The sequence below is a fragment of the Tetrahymena thermophila genome, assembly GCF_000189635.1.
Source record: "Tetrahymena thermophila SB210 genomic scaffold scf_8254803, whole genome shotgun sequence".
NCBI classification, from domain to species: Eukaryota; Ciliophora; class Oligohymenophorea; order Hymenostomatida; family Tetrahymenidae; genus Tetrahymena; species Tetrahymena thermophila.
Window position 1 is genome coordinate 1,271,673 of NW_002476559.1, and position 17,728 is coordinate 1,289,400.

The following is a 17,728-nucleotide window of genomic DNA, read 5'->3' on the forward strand; positions in this document are numbered from 1 at the left end:
CTAAATTGACTAGAGAGATTTTAAATAGCGATAGCAAGATTTCAATTGCTCAGTCATTTCAGTAATCCTCTTCAATTTCCCAGTCTTTAAACTAAATCTAAAATTTGGAAAGCTCGCAAAAGATTTCAAATGAAAAAAAGGATGAATCAGAGTGCTAAAACGAAAGCAGTCCTTAAAGCTTAAAAAATAAAATAAACAAAATAAACGAAAATCATTTGAATAGGCAATTTAATGTTTTTACAATTAATCATCTAAATTAAATAGGAGAAAATAAATCAAATCAAATTGATAATTGAAATTGTTATAAATTTATTTCTAAAATATTATTTAAAAGTGAAAAAAATATTAAAATTAACATTTTTATATATATCAAATTCAAATTTATGCTAGTTTTTTGTATTTAAATTTACTTACTATAAAATCTTCTTCCATTTATAAATTGAATATTTTAAATAATCAATTACGATTCATTTAAAAATAAAATACTGCCCAAGAGTTTATATAATTTTTTACTTAAATCAAGATTGATTTTTCAAATTGATCAAAAGTAAAATTTTTTTTAATGTAAAAAGTTAATTTTTTTTATTTTTATTTAAAATAAATAAACTTTCTTAGAGAAATTAGAATATTTAAATTAAAAATTTAAAGAAAATCAAACAAACAAACACACACTAATTCAGCACAAATAAGCAATAAAAATTGGTTTGCATATTTAGTTTTCATTTATTCTAAGAAAGCAATCAAATGATAGTGTGCGTTGTTTGTTTGTTTATACCAAAAATATTTATTTGATTAAAATTGAAAAAGAATTAATTAGAGAAAAGGAATGAATATGATCTAATAATCAATTGAAAATTAATTTAAAAAGCATTTTAAAGAGAAATATGAGAAATAAATATAGAGCTAGATTAATCTGAGTAATAAGTAATCAGTGGTAATTCTCTGCAGTGGCTGCTACTGTCCTCCACATTTAGGTCACTATTTTATGATGCAAGAAGCAGTTATTTAGCTATAAAAAAAATATAATTATAATGTCTTATTGGGTATCTATTCAGTAGCAAATGACTAATATATGCAATCTAAAGTAAAGGATTTCTAAATGGATTTTGACTAAAGAAAACAAGAACTTGAATTAATTATTTAGGAAAATTAAGCATCTTCTAAAACTTCTTAAAAAATACTAGTTGATGATTTTGAAAAGAATAAAAGATTTATTGACTATCCTGAATTATGTCTTTTGTATAAAAATTGCTTGAATCAGTTAAATGTTAAATTGATTTATTGTGTCGGTAGCGATTTACTTAAATATTAAATACATAAATAATTCAAGTAATTTGCAGATTTGCTCATTATTTTTGAGAGAGAGTAAATGAAAGTAGAACAGAATATTGCAAACAAAGATGACATTATTGTTTTGTAGAATCAGGAAACTACAAGCATAAGTTCCACATAAATTAGAAGTATTTTTGATAAATTTGATAACTAATGAGAGACCTTAAAATTATATACTTAAAATATGATTTATGAAATAAGCTAAGTAATAAATAATATTTAAGCATTTATAAATTCATTTCCTAGCAAATTTATATAGTAAATATCTATCTATCTGATTGTTTCTGTTCTTAATTTTTAATAAGTGTACTTAAGAGTTTATTTTATATAAACAAACTTATATGATTTATTTATTTATTGTTGCTCTTTAATAGATAGATGGATGATCTATCTTATTAGTTTGTTTATTATATTATTATTTTATTTACTAAAAAATATTTTTATAAAATTATATAATCTAACATGATCTGTCTGTTTTTGTATCGTTTTTTTTTTATTAGGCAATCAATCAATCAATCAATCTTCGTTTTTAATTAATATCAACTTAAAAAATCAATATTCTAATTCAAAAATTCTTATATATTTTGATTTCTTATTTTCTATATCTTTTAAAACAAAATTAACAAAAAAAATAATTAATCAATTAATTAGATATTAAAAAAATCTGAAAAACAAACAAACAGTAAGAAAAATGAATCCTTAAATTGTTGGTCAATTCGAAAATCACTTCAAAGGAAAGTATGAATAAAAGGTTAAAAAGTATTTAAAAGAAAGTAAAAATGATCGCCAGAAAGTAGTAGTGCTTTGTAGTGGCTGCTATTGTCCTCCACATGAAGGTCATTTTTTCATGATGGAAGATGCTATAAAGCACTTGATATCAAACAATTATGATGTCGTAATGGGAATTTACTCAGTTGCAAGTGATGCATACATGTAAGGAAAAATAAAAGATATACAATTTGGCTTTGATGAAAGACAGAAATAGCTTCTATATTTAATCTAATAAAAGAAATCTATCCAATAAGAAATTATTGTTGATGACTTCGAAAAGGGTAAAGCCTTTATCGATTATCCATATTTATGTGCTATGTATTAAAGGGAATTCGCAAAATATAATATCAAGTTTTCTTATTGTGCAGGTAGCGATTTACTAAAATATGGCTTAAATCATTAATTTTATAATTTTGCTGACTTCTTAATTATCTATTAGAGAGACTAAAAAAAAGTAGAAGAACATATAAAAAAACAACAGGGCATTTTCGTTTTAGAGCATGAATAGACTAAGAATTTGAATTCATCAGAAATAAGATAAAAACTCAAACAAGATTATAGCAATGAATTAAATCCAAATAAAAAAAAATGAAAACTTTCTTTGCTTAAGATTTAGATAGATGCCAAGATAGAATTAATCAGCAAAATAAGCTGCATATATTATTATTGCAAGCAAATAAACAAAGAACTTAGAATTTATGTATTTAAATTAATTATTAGAATATTTCATTTACTAATTATTATAAATAAATAAAACCAAATTTAATGTTTGTCTGCTTTTATATTTTTTATTCTTTTTGTAATAATTTTCAAAATTATTTTAAAAGAAATTAAGTAAAATTAACATTAATTCATTCATTTATCTAAAAAACAAAAAAGTAGACATTTTTAAAACAATAATTTGTTATGAATTAAATGAATGTATTTATTTTATTTATATATAGCCTTTATCATTATTTTTAAAATATAAAGAGATATTAAATATATTAAAAATGTGTGTAATTAATTGAATTTATTTAATTAATTAAAGTAGAAATAATTGTAAGATTTGTTTATAAAGATATTAAAATTAATTTATTTTGGTATTCTTTATATATTTATTATATGTTTCTTTAGTTATAAATAGATGGTTATTTGAACTAAAGGAAAATAAATAAATACATTGACAAAAAAAGATTTTTTTTATTATTTTTAATTTTGAATGAACATATATATTTACATATCGATTATTTATTTAAAACAATTTAATTTATTTAATTAAAGTAGAAACAATTGTAAGATTTGTTTATAAATATATTAAAATGAATTTATTTTGGTATTCTTTATATAATTATTATATGTTTCTTTACTTATACATAGATGGTTGGTTATTTGAACAAATGGTAAAGGAAAATAAATAATATTATTGAGAAAAAAATATTTTTTTATTATTTTTAATTTTGAATGAACATATATATACATATATCAATTAATTATTTTATACATTTTATTAACATTTTTAATAGCCAAATATTATGTTAGCATTTATTCACAATTGTAAAAAGTTGATTAATTAATTAAGTTGGTAAAAAAAGATAAACAAATTCTTAGAATATTTATTTATTTATTTTATCTCTTTATCATTTTGAATACTGATTTATATATATATATAGATATAACAGGAACTAATTCTTATTAATTTAACACAAATATTTACTTTTTTTCTTTCATTCTTATTATTTTACTAAGAAAGTAAAACATAATAAATAAATAACTCTTATTTCAAATCTCTAAATCTGTAGTTGTTTCTATTTCTAAAGTGGGTAGAACTGAGCCTACGAATTTAAGGAAAATAATAAGGGCTTGATTAGGTTTAATAGTTCTTCCATTTTCCTTTGCTTGATCAATAAAACTTTTAAGGATTTATGAGTGTTTGCAAGGGTGGATTGTCATTTAATCATATCCTAAGTGAGGGTGTTTTTCAAGGGTGACCTTTTTTGATTTAAATTAATGTTAAAATTACATAAAATTAAATTGATTTGCATCTAATCGATCAATCATTTAATTGCAAAATTAAAATTATTACTGTTTCGTCTCTATACTCTGGCATTACATCTTCGAACATTTATTCTTTCTTTAAAGGTTTTTGGTTTTCATCAACTCCAGAAAACCAAATTCTTGGAACATGATAATAAGTGTCATAAGTAATAGAAAAGTTATATATTCTCATTTCTTCTTCTTCTTCTTGATTATCTTAAGCATTTGATTAACGCTAAATATTTATATAAAGAACGAATCAGATATAGGTTTTTTTAAATTTTACATTTATTTGCTTTTTTTTAGCTTTCTTGCTATTAAAATTTTTTGAAGTTGTTTTTTTTTTGTTTCAACAACAAATTGGTTTTACACAAATAAAAGAAATTTAAGAAAATTACTTGGCTAGTCTCAACAAATCCTTCACTATTAACTTTCTCTTCTAAATCATCAAAAACATTCTTTTTGATTCTGTTAAACTTCTTCCCTAAAAGGTTAAAAACTACTTTTTAGGATCTGTCAAACTTTTGTTGAGCTTTTTATTGTCATCGACCTTTTCCCACTTCCATCCCATTAAAGTTAATTAATCACCTGATTCCAAAAATTACTTAGGAGTCAAAAAACCATGCTTATCAAAATCTTCAGGTGATGGTGTCTTAAATGAGCTAACAAAATTACTAAATGCATTCATTACTGTATATCTATTTTCTAATATTTAATTATTGAGCTTTTTTTTGTAAATCTAATAGACTTAGTTAATTAATTAATTGATGCTTCTTTCTTTGTTTCTTTTTGCTTTTTTTATTCTTTTCTTTTAATAATAACAAATTTTTAAATCTAATAATTTTTCTGAGAAATACTAATTACTATTTCCCCTTTTATTTAATATTCCTTATACTTATTATCAAAAAAAAAATAAATAAATAGTGAGCAAAATGTTTATATATATATACATTTCCATTTCATCAACTAACTAGTCTTATTGATACTCACTCAGAATTACCTCCATCTTCTTTTTTGACTGACTGATCAAATAAATAGGAGAAAAGATAGATAAATAGATGTTCTATATTAATTAACTTTCTATTTTATTTGATTTGAATTGAGCAAAAATAAACAAACAAACAAACAAACAAACAAAAAAACAATTTTTGATTAAATTGTAATTCTATTAAATAGACATATCAGATTGGTGGTATGTAAGATAAGATCTTAAATATTAAAAATTAAAGGTGCTTACAAAACTCTTCATTCATTTTACATATAAATCATTTTTAATTTAAAATTAAAATTATTTCTAGAGTATTTTTTCTTAAAATATAACTCAACCAAGTAAATTTTTAATATTATTTTAGCTAAAAATAAAGATTTTTATGAACTTTTTTCAAATTTTTTTTATTAGACTTAAGCTTAGATAATAAATGTTTTAAATTAAAATGAATGTTATGATTTAATTTAAAAGGTTTATTTATTTTTCCTAAAATCAAACTATTTATTTTATATTTTTATTAATTTGCCAAATAAAATATATATTTTATTCACAATTTTTCTTTTTTATTTTAAACAAAACTTTAACTTTCAAACTGAAAAATTTATTTAGATTCTCAAAAAATTTATTTATTTTTAAGTTAAAAAATTTCTATTTTAAAAACAAGTGTTTATACTATATCTCAAAAAATATGTTCGATTCTTGAATTAATTCTTTTCAAAAATAAAATTCTCTAAAAAATTTATTAAACATGATCAAAAATTTTTAAATTATTTTTAATTTTTTACAAGATTAGTTTATTTGAGCAATCACAAAACTCAATTAATTAAGAGTAATTTTATTAATAAATATTTATTATTTAATCTAAAACAAAATTCAAATTTATTTTAACATTGCCAACAAATGAAAATAAATTAAATATTTTTTCTAATTAAATATATAAATATTTTAAGATGAGATTTGTTTATTATTTAAATTGATATTATTTTTTATTTATTGTTTTAAATTAACTTTTTTGATATCAGAAAACAGTAGAAAAATAAATAAATAAATTCTATGATCTTTTTATTTCTTCAAAATTTTTTAGTTTATTTAAAATGGTAATTTATCATTTTTTATTAGTTGTGCATAAATAACATAAAAAGATGGATGATTTATTGATTGATTGATTTAAATAATTTATAGTATTTAATTTAGGAAATATATGAAAATGAATTTATTTATTTATATATGGATGTAAACGTATTTTATAATTTATTATAGTTAAGGCTTTTGATCAATATTCATTATAAATAAGGAATTTTAGTTGAAAATAAATAAATAATATATTGATTTGTTAGACTTTAAAGAAAAATTAGGTATTAATTATTTGCATACTCTAAGAGTAAGGCAAGCTAATTTTTTACAAATATAAAAAAGATTTATTCACTAATAAAAGCTCCCTCTTGACATATTTAAGTAATAATAGGAATAGCAAAACAAATTATATTGATATTAATTTAGCACCCATCAACAGCTGATGTCAAAATAAGAAGTAAAGTCATTTGAAACATTTTTATTTTAAAACAAATGAATTAGCATTTTATGCATTATTAACAGATTTAGCTTTTGGTAAAATGGTATTTTCAAGGCAAATAATTATTTATTTTATATTAGGTGCAAGAAAGTAGCAGTTAAGGTTAGCCTAAGACTTAAAGTGCTTAAGATTTGGAAAACCCTTAAAGGAAGTTTTCAAATATGAGCAATGTTAGCTAAAATTTTAGTGAAATATAGTTTGAAATAGGACCAACAAGTGATAACTTTGTAATGATTTTTGATGAATTAGAAGCAAATCAATAGGTCTTAAAAAAGGAGGAATAAAATTTAAAAAATATTTTATCAGATGATCAGCAAACTTAGCAAAATAAAAAAATTATTAAATAAGCTGTTGAAAAGAGAAAACACGAGGAACAAAATCGTTCCAAATGGTAGAAACTCTAAAATCTTTTGAAGCAAGAGTAGATTTTACTTGATAATGGTAATTCTTTCTACTCTAATAAGTTATATTAATAGCTCATAAAGATATATTAAATGCCAATAAGATAGAATCATGCAAATTATTTCAATATTTCAAAATAAAATTAATTTTGTAAAATAAAATCTACTTTGTTAGATAAATTCTACAAAGAAAAATATAATGAATTGAATTGAGTTAGTAAAAGATATTTAACTTTCACATGAAATATATATAATTAACAAACAAACAAATAAACAACACCAACTTATTATTAAAATAAATGCAAGTAATTGATTGAATCATGTATTTACAAATTATTTGATATTTTCCCATAAAATGAAAAATAAATAAATAAATAACTCAGTTCTATCTAATTTAATAAATTTTAAACAATGTTTATTATCACAATTTTGATTGAATCCATTTAAATTTAATTGGTTGATAGGTTTTTTTTTAAAAACATATTATATTTTAAGTGAAATAATTTATTTTATCTTTTTATTTGAATTAAATTTAATAAATATCTTTATTTTTATAAAAAAAAGAGAAGGAAATATTTGCGAAAAAGTTGAAAAAAATAAAGCATTTAGAGTAAAAATACTATGAATCGTTCTTAAGCATGCAGAACATAACATCAAATATTCAGAAATACTTTATCCCACCATCTGAGCACTCAAAGCTGTTTTATAACAATCAAAATACTTTTGTTTCTTTTATCAAAGAATTAAGGATAAAGCCAAAACTGCTTTTGACACTTATAGAAAAGAATCAATTGAATATTTCATCTGCTATAAGAAGTTTGCCTTAAACTCTTTCCCAATCGTTTTTTCAGTCTCATTTAAAAAAAGGTATATCAAGTGATGTCTTGATATTTATTAACAAAAACATCGAAATGGAAATAAATCTTTCTAATGATAGACAAAATATGCTACGTACAGACACACTGCCCAAAAAGATTATAAAAGAATTTTTTAATCAACCAAAGTACACAAAAAACTTAGAAAAGATATTTAAAGACACTCTCTACGAAATTTCTAAATTGACAGAAGATCTTCGATTAGAAAACGAAATGTAAAATATTTTTATCTTTTCATAATAAAGAAGTAAAATCAAAAAATGATAAAATTGCTTCAAAGAAAAAGTGGATTTAAATTCTTAAAAAAAGTATATATTTAATTTAAGCATAAATATTGCTTTGAAATTAAATTTTAATTAAAGAGTTTAGTTTCAATGATATTATAAAAAATAGTTTTTGAAAATATTGAATTTATGGAGTTTTATTATAATCATTTAAATAAAAATAGTATAGAAAATGAATCAATAAGGAGAATAAGTTTGAGAAAATAATCTGACTTCTCAGCTGTAGTGAGGAAAAAGAGTGAATTTAAATCTGCAAAACCAAATAGAAAGAAACTTACTGTGCTCAGTTCAGGAAATGAACATGTAGAGAGCTCTAACTGCAATAGAGCTGAAAGATATTAAGAAATATTGAGAAGCTTTGATAAATCTAGGATGTTTAGATCAAACACTATTTCAGATTAAATTTATAGCATTCTTAAAATAGAACAGCAAAGTAATTAAAATTCAATCATTTTTATTTTATCTTTTATAAAAGATTTCAAAATTAGATTAAAGAAAGCATGTAAATGGGAAAAGAACTAAATCAGATCCTGATTTTGAAAAAGAAAGTTTACCTCTATTTTAGATGCAATAAAGTGGTGAAAAGTAGGCAAATATGTTTACTACCTCAACTTAGCTCACTTTTCCAAATCCTAAAATTTAACAAAATGAAACAGAAACAGGTTTTTCAATCAAAATTTAAGACGATTAAATGCAATGGTAGAAATTAGATAGAAGTGATAGCATGGTTATTTAAGATAGATAGCAGTGGCTTTAAGACATAATTAATTTACAGGAGTGGGAAACGTCTGAAGGTTCAGTTAAGTCTGATAACCCTCAAAGGAAAACTTCTAAAAATGTTCACCAAAACGTACTGTTTTCTTCAGGTTCTTAAGAGTCTATATAGTCAGCTCCATAATAATTAGAAGGATCTTCTGCTTAACAACCAACTTAAAGGTAAAATAGAGGATTAACTTTAGATGATAAACATAAGCAAATTTTAGACAAAGAAAAAGAAAAAGTAAAATTTTTATTTTATAAATTTTTTAATTTGAATTAAGAACTAATTTTTGAAAGAAACTTTTAATAAATTAATAAATAAATCAAATTTTTTAACCTTTAATTTAGATTAAGAATTAATTTTAAAAACAAGCAATTTTCCTTTCCATCCAATAATAAATTACCAATTTTATTTTTTAAAATCTTTGACAATTCAATTTTTAAGTAAATAATTAATTAATTATAAATTTTCAAATTAAAATTAATAATTTGAATCAATCAGTTTAATAAAAAATATTTTATTAATTAAACAAAAAAAGTCAGTCAGTATATTAAAAATTTACAAATACATTTTTAAATGAATTTTTAATTATTTGAATTGAAAATAAGATTTTTGAAAACAGCTTTCTTAATTTAATTTATTTTGAAATTTCTTTAAGATAAATTAAAATTTAATTATTTTTTAAACAATAATATAGATTATTTAGAAGAAGGTGAAGAAGGTTAATAAGATAATTTAAAATATGTTGGAGCAATTATTCATGAATATCGAGATTATTCCTAATGATATTAGGATTATTTGTGCTTTGATTAAATATCATGCTTAAAAAAAATACCCTGATTTAACTAATGCCTAGCTTTACTATTCTCTGAGCTACTTTTTCATAGATGACTGGGTGCTTCATATATTTATGAAGAGTTTTAATAAATATTAAGATATGGATCAATCTAAGTAGGAGATCTTGTAAAAAAATATGCTTTACATTCAATCGATTATTAAAAATGTAAATAAATTTTGATATTTATTTTAAATATTTGTAAAATTTGCTTTATTTAACAAATTAGATAATGAAAAAGCAAGTGTTCAAATAAGAAGGCTTAATTGCAAGATTTAATTCATTAATATTTTAGCTAGGTGATTATGTGACTCATTACTATGATCAACTTATGAATATAGACATGACTAAAATTTTAAATTAAATTATTATTCCGTCTGAACAGAAGAGTTTATAATTTTAGCTGTAATGTTTTTTTTTGAAATATTTAATTGTTTAAATTAAAAAATAATAATGAAATTAACATAAAATTATAAAATTTTAGAGATTTCTGCTCTGTTTATATGAGCTTAGAGAATATTTAAAAGATGGCCCAACTGATTGCTTCTAATGATAAAGATTTTATTTAAATGAATGAAACAAAAGTTGTCGAATATGCTAAATCTATCAATATTCAAGCAGAAAAAATATTTAATGATAGATCTGATTTATTCTATGGGGTTACTCTCAAAAAAGACTAAATTTATACAATATTTTAATTTTATCATACTGGAGCTTAGGATTTTTTTGATTAATACTTTGATATCCCTTCATTGAAGCTCCCTTACTAACGATTTAGCTAAGAAAATGAGTTTTAAGATTCTTCTAAATACTTTGATAAGTTCAAAAACCTTCTTAGAAGCATACTTGTAAGTGTAGAAAAGCTAGAAGTTATTTCTTAATTTTCAGGATTCAATGATTTGGACATTACTTCTATTCTCAAAATTTTAGAAGATGTAAATTATTTTTCAATTAAATTTTTATAATAAATTAATTAATTAACTTTTTAAAATTCATTTATTTCTTTTTGAGTTTAAATTAATTTGGGATAGTTATTTATTTATTATTTTACAGTAAGTTTGTGAGAGATATAATTCTGAAATTGTCAATGTTCCTCTTGTCGCTTCTTACTTAAATTCAATGATAAAAAATTATTTAAATCCAAAATACCTGCAAAATAATCTGCAGCTTATATGGAAATATATGAGTTCAGAGTATAAAGCGAGAATTAGTTAATTGGAAAGAATTTCTTTTCTTGAAAAAACTAATAACGCTCGTTTAATTAAATTTCTTAAGCTAAATATCAACTAAGTGGAAGAAGTCATAAGAAAATAAGAAAAAAATAAAAGAAAAATTTACATAAAAGAGTTTTTTGATTCATTTTAGCTAAATGTTTGTATTTCCTCACCTCAGTCGCGTTTCAAATTAAGTAATACATCAAAAAAATTGTATTCTGAATTTGATCATTCTAAAATATGGGTCGAAGACTTATCTTGTTGCATACATAAAACTGCTAACCTAGAATTTGTTAAAGATTTAACTGGTAAATAAATAAATAAATAATACACTAAAGAAATAAAATTTTAAATTATCAAAATATTTTTACTAAAAAAAGATACCTTACTTATTCTTTCATTAATAAAACAATTGTTTAGTAAAATAATTTTTATCATGAAATAATTAATTTTAAAATTTAGAAATAAGATTTGATTATTTGTGAAGAAAATAGAAAAAATATGCTATATAAAATATTTATTTAATTTAAATTAGGTGAAATATCTCCAACTAAAAAAGAATAAATTCAAGAACACCATTGTGAAAATTTAGTCTAGTTTATTGAAGTAAAAATTTTAAAAGATTAAATGATAATAATAAATTTTATTTATTTATATCTTGTTAGCAATTCAGCAAATTGCCTGAACTAAATTTATTGCTCCAAGAAGGAAGAGACATATGGGGGATAAATGAAGCTTATTCAATAATTTTAGATAAACTTGAGGATGGAGTAAAAGAATATCCTTAATTTAAAAACTTAAATGAAGAACAATAAAACGAAATTATTGAAAGTTTATTTAAATCGATAAACAAAATATTTCATAGAAATCTTTTTCCTAAAAGATAAACCTATAAAGACGCAGCATTTTATATCTTACTAAAATCATTAGACTTCTTAACACCAGAGAATCTTGAAATAACCAACAATACCCATTCAGAATGGATCTGGAAGATATGCTCTCAAAGTACATTTAAATTAATTATGCTTACAGATTGATAAATTTATTAAAATAAATAATAAATTTTTAGTATTAGTCTCAATGGACCATAAAAAGTCTCCTGAGTAAAAATTGAAATGCCTTTCAGAATGCACAAAAGTAATTGCAGAAGTCTTAAAACTGTCATCTCTTAAAGATGAAGCAGCATCTGCTGACCTGACTCTTCCTAATCTCATTTATGTCCTAATTAAATCAAAACCTAAAAGACTTTGTTCAAATATTAAGTATTTAATTAATTTTTGTTTGAAATTTCTTATATTTATAAGTTTTATTTTAGCTTTATAACAGCGTTTCAATGCAAAAATAAAATGCTTTCAGAAGCTGGTTATTGTTTTATATAAGTGTAAAGTGCCATTAAATTTATAGAAGACCTTGATCCTAGTGAACTGAAGGAAATTTCAAAATAAGATTTTTATTTGTAATCATTAAATTGCTAATGCTGCTAAATTTTAATTTATTTTTTTTAAATTGAAAAAGAAATCTAAGAAACGAAGAAGTAAAAATAGGTATCGCATATATGAAAAAGCGAAAAAGAAATGGTCACTCATTTGATGCAGAAAAATATTATTAAACTTAATGTTAAATTCTAGATTTAAACAACAATAATTAATTGGCAAAAAATTCCTAATCAAATACTAATTTAATTAATGTTATTAAATGATTTATTTATTTTGTCAATTATGCTAAATTAAAAAAATAATTAATTTCTCCAATCTTAATTTTTTATTTATTTCTTTATTCTTAAATTAATTAATTATTATTCTTATTCATTAGCTTTATTAAAAAATTCACATATTTCCTATAAAATTTATTTTAAATGTTATGCTATTTATCTTTACAAATAGCCATCATTTTGAAATAAAAAATATATGCATTCTTTACACATAAAAAAAATTTTTTTCTTCTTCTTGTTTCATTTAGTTTTATTTCAATTTTAAAAGTGAAGCAAACATCTTTTATTTTTAATATTTAAAGCTATTATGGAATATTATTTATTATTTTTGTTTAAACAAAGCTAGTTGATTAGTTTATATTTATTAATATGTTATTTTATTGATCAAGGTCAATAAAAGTAAATTAAAAAGTTATTTTAAAAGATATTTTTTATAGTCAGATCAATTAAAATTTTAAGTTTTACATTCAGATTATAAATTAATTTGATAGAAAGAAATTTTTTTATAATTAAACCATTTAAAGTTTATAAATTATTACTATAATATATAAATAAATAAAAGTTAATATATTTGTAATGTAATATTAAAATATAATTTAAAAAAAATAAATAAATGTGATGGAAAGAGATATTTTTAAAATTTGATCATTTAAATTTTTGTAGTTAACTAACTAGAAAATATATAAATAATAAATGTTTTTTAAGTTGTTCATAAGCTGTATAGTTGGTCGGGTATTTATTTATATATGGTATAATTGTATCATTCATAATTTTTTGGCTATTTAGGATATTAAATAAATAAAACAAAAGATATTGATTGCTACATATTAAATATATTATTTAATTATTAAAACACTATTGCTGCTTCTTTTAATTTAGATAGACTTTAAGTGTTCTTATTAATAATCTTTAAATGGTATTCATTATTAATTAATTAATTCATTTTAAGTTGTTTTAATTTTTTTCTTAATTTTAAGAAATAGTTTTATCGTTATTCAATTTATTTATTTAGGGGAGTTATATTTAATCTGAATTTTTGTAATAACCCTCATTATTTGTTTTTTCTTGGCTGAAAATAATCCTTAGAGAAAAATAACTTATTATAATGATGTAGATAGTTACAATGGATATTAGAATAGTAGTTGTGAGTACACTTTTAGAAATATAATTTAAGAACTCGACTTTGCAATCCTATCCATCAACAGGAGTTCCATCATTCATATCTCTAAACACATAATAACTATTTGTACTACAAAATCCACTGCAATTAAACTTTTCTTCAGATGTTTTAAGTAGACTAACAAAATTTTCTAATTATTTATTTTCATAACCAAAAGGAAACTAAGTATCTATTCTTTTAATATAATCTTAGCATTCATTGAGTTTGTTAGCTCCTTTTTTAGAAACTGAAAAGGATTAATATATTTGAGGGGGGAAATTAGATTAATCAGCATTACAAGAGCATTTAGAACTACATAAAAGTTTTTTGCCAGCATTATAAGCAGTGCTTAATTCTATCATAAGGTCTTCTTCAGTACAGTAGATATCATCCTTAAATTACGATAATTATACTTATAAAAGAATAATAACAATTATTGATCCTCCAATAAAAAGCATTAATAGGATGATACCAATATTGTATATAGACATAGAATTATTGCTCTTAACTCTTTAAGCATATATTCCTAGTGCACCTAATAATACAAAAAAGATTCCAATTAAAATAAGTAGAGTAAAACATTCTTCGCAGTCATCATAAAACTGTCCATAGTCTTAAAACTCAGAATTAATTAAAAAAAGAATAACTCCAGCTATTATTTCAGCTAATCCAATAGCTAAATTTACATAGGAAAATCTCTCTACCCAACGTAGATTATTCTTAAGGCTTGACATAAAATTTTGTCAATTTTTTTATTGTAAATAATTTTAATTTTCTTAATTTAATAAATATTTGATTTAAAATGTCCTGTTTTCTATTTGTTTCTTTGAGGTTTTATTTTAAATAATGTTTAAATTTAAATTTTTACTTAAAAACAAATTTTATTTAGCATTTATTTTTATGCTCTTTGATTTGTTTGTTAAATTTTAAAAGCTAAATCGATTAAAAATAGTTATGAAATATAATTTTCTTATTAATCGCAGTTTCAATGCAAACAGATGTAAAACAATTAATACGATCCTTAAATTTTCTGGTTAAATTTTAGAATCTATTTCAAAATCAAAATATATTTCAATAAATTAATCTATCAATCAATCAAAAAATGACCAGTTTAATTGAATTAATTCATATAAGAAATTATCAATGTAATACTTAGATTACAATACTTGTAATACAATTTTTGATAATCTAAAAAAAACTATTAGTACAATCAATAAATAGTTTATTAGATAGTTATAATAATTTTTTCTTACATCATATGAATTTCAAGATTAAATATACAAACAAATATCTAAAGAATGTCTAATTTTATTTAATCTATTTTATTTATTCTTTCATTTTGATTTCGTAGAAAAAGAAATTTTTTGTTAGCTTAGTTTTTTTTCTCTACTTTCATATTTTTTATTTAATTCTAAATATTTTAGAAAAAGTTAATTTGTGCAAAATGAAAATAATTTTCTTAAGCATAAATTTTGCTTAATATTAAATAAATAAATAAAAATTTAGAATATCTGATAAAAATTATATTTTATCTATACAATTTTTAGATTAAATACAATACTTGTAATAAATTTTTGAAAATCTAAAATAAGTATTTGACTGACAATCAATAAATAAATAGTTATAATAAATTTATCTTACATCATACGTATTTCAAGATGTAACTAACATATGGAGAGAGAATGACTAAATTTATTTTATTTATCCTTACTTTTTCCTTTCGTAAAAAATGATATTTTTAATGTTAGATTAATATTTTTTATCTCTACTTTCATATATTTTATTTCAAATATTTTAGAAAAGGTTTATACTGAATACCTAAATTATTAATGCAAAATGAAAATATTTTTCTTTAGCAAACATTTTCCTTCATATTAAAAAATAAAAACATAGAATATTTAATAAAATTAATTTATTATATCATCAGACTAATTTTTTAAGGCTTAATAAAATAAATATAAATTTTTATGAAAATTAAGATAGAGCGAGCGAGTGTTTATGATTTGTAAACTAAATTAATTAAAATAATTAATTAATTAATAACACAGGTAAATTACAAAATAAAAATTTATAAATAGATTACATTTTTAAATAAACTGACTTAAATCAAAGAATTAAATTATATCAATATTTAACTTTTTAGCATTTTTTAGATAAGGAGTTTGCTTTTAATTAGCATAACCTTGATTAGCTTATTGGAGTTGAGGGTATTTTTTTTATATGTTTTACGATTAAATTTCTAAATTATATTTCAATATTTAGCGTATTTAGCATTTTCTTGATGAGGAGTTTGCATGTTATTAATATAACCTTGATTAGTTTATTAGAGTTGAGGGTATTTTTGTTCTTAGTTTTACAATTAAATTTCTTAAATAACTGGTAGTCCTTCAATATTCTAAGGTGGAGCGATTCCTGGAACATAAGTGATATTTTACTAATACTGATAGTTATTAGGATATGGTCTATTTATATATGAAACACTGTTATTATTTTTCGTTGGTTAATTAGTGTTGTAAATGTTATTGTTATTGTTATAATTATTATAAATGTTATTATTCATGTTTCCTAAATTATTTTAATTGCTATTTGGGATATAGTTCATATTTTCAACATTATTTTATTCATTTTGATTAGGAACTTAGATTCTATTTTATTCTTAGTAGTAACCTCCGTTTTATTTTCTTTCATCACTAAGCATAGTACTAAGAGATAGATAAGTCACTATCAGCATGTATACAACTAATATAGATGTTATAACAATAGCTATGATTATATTTTTAGAAATAAAATTTAGGAATTCCTCTTTGCAATCCTTTCCAGCAGAAGGAGTGCCATCGTTTATGTTTCTAAAAACATAATAACTATTTGTACTACAAAAACCGCTACAATTAAATGACTCTTCAGCTGTTCTTAAAAGGTTAACCAAGTTTCTAAGGTAGTCGTTATAGTTATTGTAATCGTATGAAAAATTGATATCTATTTTATGAGTATAGTTGTTACATTCATCTAATCTCTCTACTCCATTATTAGCAAAATAAAAATTTGAATATACTTGAGCAGGAAAAGAGATTGGGTTGGCATCGCAAGGACACCTTGAACTGCACAGTAGGCTTTTACCAGCGTCATAAGTAGCTTTTAAATCTTTCATAAGACTTTATTTGGAGCAATTTGTATCATCCTTAAACTAAGATAGTTTAACTTTAGTATAAATCATAACAATTAAGGAACATCCTATAAATATCATCAAGACAATAACACCTATATTATAAATAGTCATAGTGCAATTTCTCTTTTTTCTCTAAGCACAAATACCTAATAAACCTAAAATTGCAAAAAAAACTCCGACTAAAATAAGTAAAGTATAAGATGCTTTATAAATATTATAACTCTCTCCAAAGTCTTTATAATCTGAATTAACCCCTAATAAAACTATTCCAGTAATAATTCCAACTAAACCTGTAACTAAATTCGCGTAGCACAATTTCTCAGTGAGGCGGAGATTAGTCTTAAAGCTTCCCATTTTTTTATAAAGTATTTTTTTTATCTAGCTTGAATTAATTTAATTTTTATTTTGTATTAGTTTTTGATTTTAGATATAATTATTAGATTAAAAATATTATTGAATATTTCAATCGCTATTGAATTAGTGTATCCAACCAAGTAGTATGCATTAAGCACAATAAAATTTTTTTCATTAAAAATTAAAACCACTAAATTAATTAATGAATTAATAATTGATGCTGCTCAAAAATACTGATTTATCTATTAAAAAATCTTTAAAGTTTTTATTTTCTGATGAAATTTATTAT

General features: G+C 21.3%; 7 protein-coding genes across 7 annotated transcripts in view; 4 read left to right on the top strand and 3 right to left on the bottom strand. All coding sequences in view use genetic code 6, as the record gives it.

The window, feature by feature from the left end:
• TTHERM_00011960 (transmembrane protein, putative) overlaps positions 1–133 on the top strand; it is a gene marked incomplete at both ends in the record, with an annotated part of 4,712 nt that extends 4,579 nt beyond the window's left edge. Inside the window, one exon of the mRNA XM_001008275.3 lies at positions 1–133. This exon is cut by the window's left edge and continues 143 nt beyond it. Within this exon, the coding sequence (XP_001008275.3) occupies positions 1–133 (133 nt within the window).
• Positions 134–826: 693 nt separating this feature from the next.
• Positions 827–1,489, top strand: TTHERM_00012960 (cytidylyltransferase; the record flags this gene model as incomplete). Its single annotated transcript, XM_001008276.1, has 1 exon — positions 827–1,489. One exon carries the CDS (start codon positions 827–829, stop codon positions 1,487–1,489), a length of 663 nt encoding a protein of 220 aa, XP_001008276.1.
• A 534-nt stretch (positions 1,490–2,023) lies between these two features.
• Positions 2,024–2,695, top strand: TTHERM_00012970 (cytidylyltransferase; the record flags this gene model as incomplete). The annotated part of the gene is made up of 1 exon (XM_001008277.3): positions 2,024–2,695. The coding sequence occupies one exon, from the start codon at positions 2,024–2,026 to the stop codon at positions 2,693–2,695; it is 672 nt and encodes a 223-aa protein (XP_001008277.1).
• A 1,169-nt stretch (positions 2,696–3,864) lies between these two features.
• TTHERM_00012980 (autophagocytosis associated protein, active-site protein) lies at positions 3,865–4,807 on the bottom strand (the record flags this gene model as incomplete). Its single annotated transcript, XM_001008278.2, has 4 exons — positions 3,865–4,074; positions 4,169–4,354; positions 4,406–4,433; positions 4,518–4,807. The coding sequence occupies 4 exons, from the start codon at positions 4,805–4,807 to the stop codon at positions 3,865–3,867; spliced, it is 714 nt and encodes a 237-aa protein (XP_001008278.2).
• A 1,816-nt stretch (positions 4,808–6,623) lies between these two features.
• Positions 6,624–12,748, top strand: TTHERM_00012990 (vacuolar sorting protein 9, VPS9 domain protein; the record flags this gene model as incomplete). Its single annotated transcript, XM_001008279.2, has 14 exons — positions 6,624–6,638; positions 6,761–7,121; positions 7,646–8,171; positions 8,405–8,673; positions 8,729–9,240; positions 9,698–10,003; positions 10,065–10,240; positions 10,320–10,770; positions 10,889–11,357; positions 11,585–11,655; positions 11,715–12,054; positions 12,119–12,311; positions 12,365–12,505; positions 12,565–12,748. The coding sequence occupies 14 exons, from the start codon at positions 6,624–6,626 to the stop codon at positions 12,746–12,748; spliced, it is 4,014 nt and encodes a 1,337-aa protein (XP_001008279.2).
• Positions 12,749–13,699: 951 nt separating this feature from the next.
• Positions 13,700–14,653, bottom strand: TTHERM_00013000 (tetraspanin family protein; the record flags this gene model as incomplete). Its single annotated transcript, XM_001008280.1, has 1 exon — positions 13,700–14,653. One exon carries the CDS (start codon positions 14,651–14,653, stop codon positions 13,700–13,702), a length of 954 nt encoding a protein of 317 aa, XP_001008280.1.
• A 1,517-nt stretch (positions 14,654–16,170) lies between these two features.
• TTHERM_00013010 (tetraspanin family protein) lies at positions 16,171–17,439 on the bottom strand (the record flags this gene model as incomplete). The annotated part of the gene is made up of 1 exon (XM_001008281.1): positions 16,171–17,439. The coding sequence occupies one exon, from the start codon at positions 17,437–17,439 to the stop codon at positions 16,171–16,173; it is 1,269 nt and encodes a 422-aa protein (XP_001008281.1).
• Between the last annotated feature and the right edge of the window lie 289 nt (positions 17,440–17,728).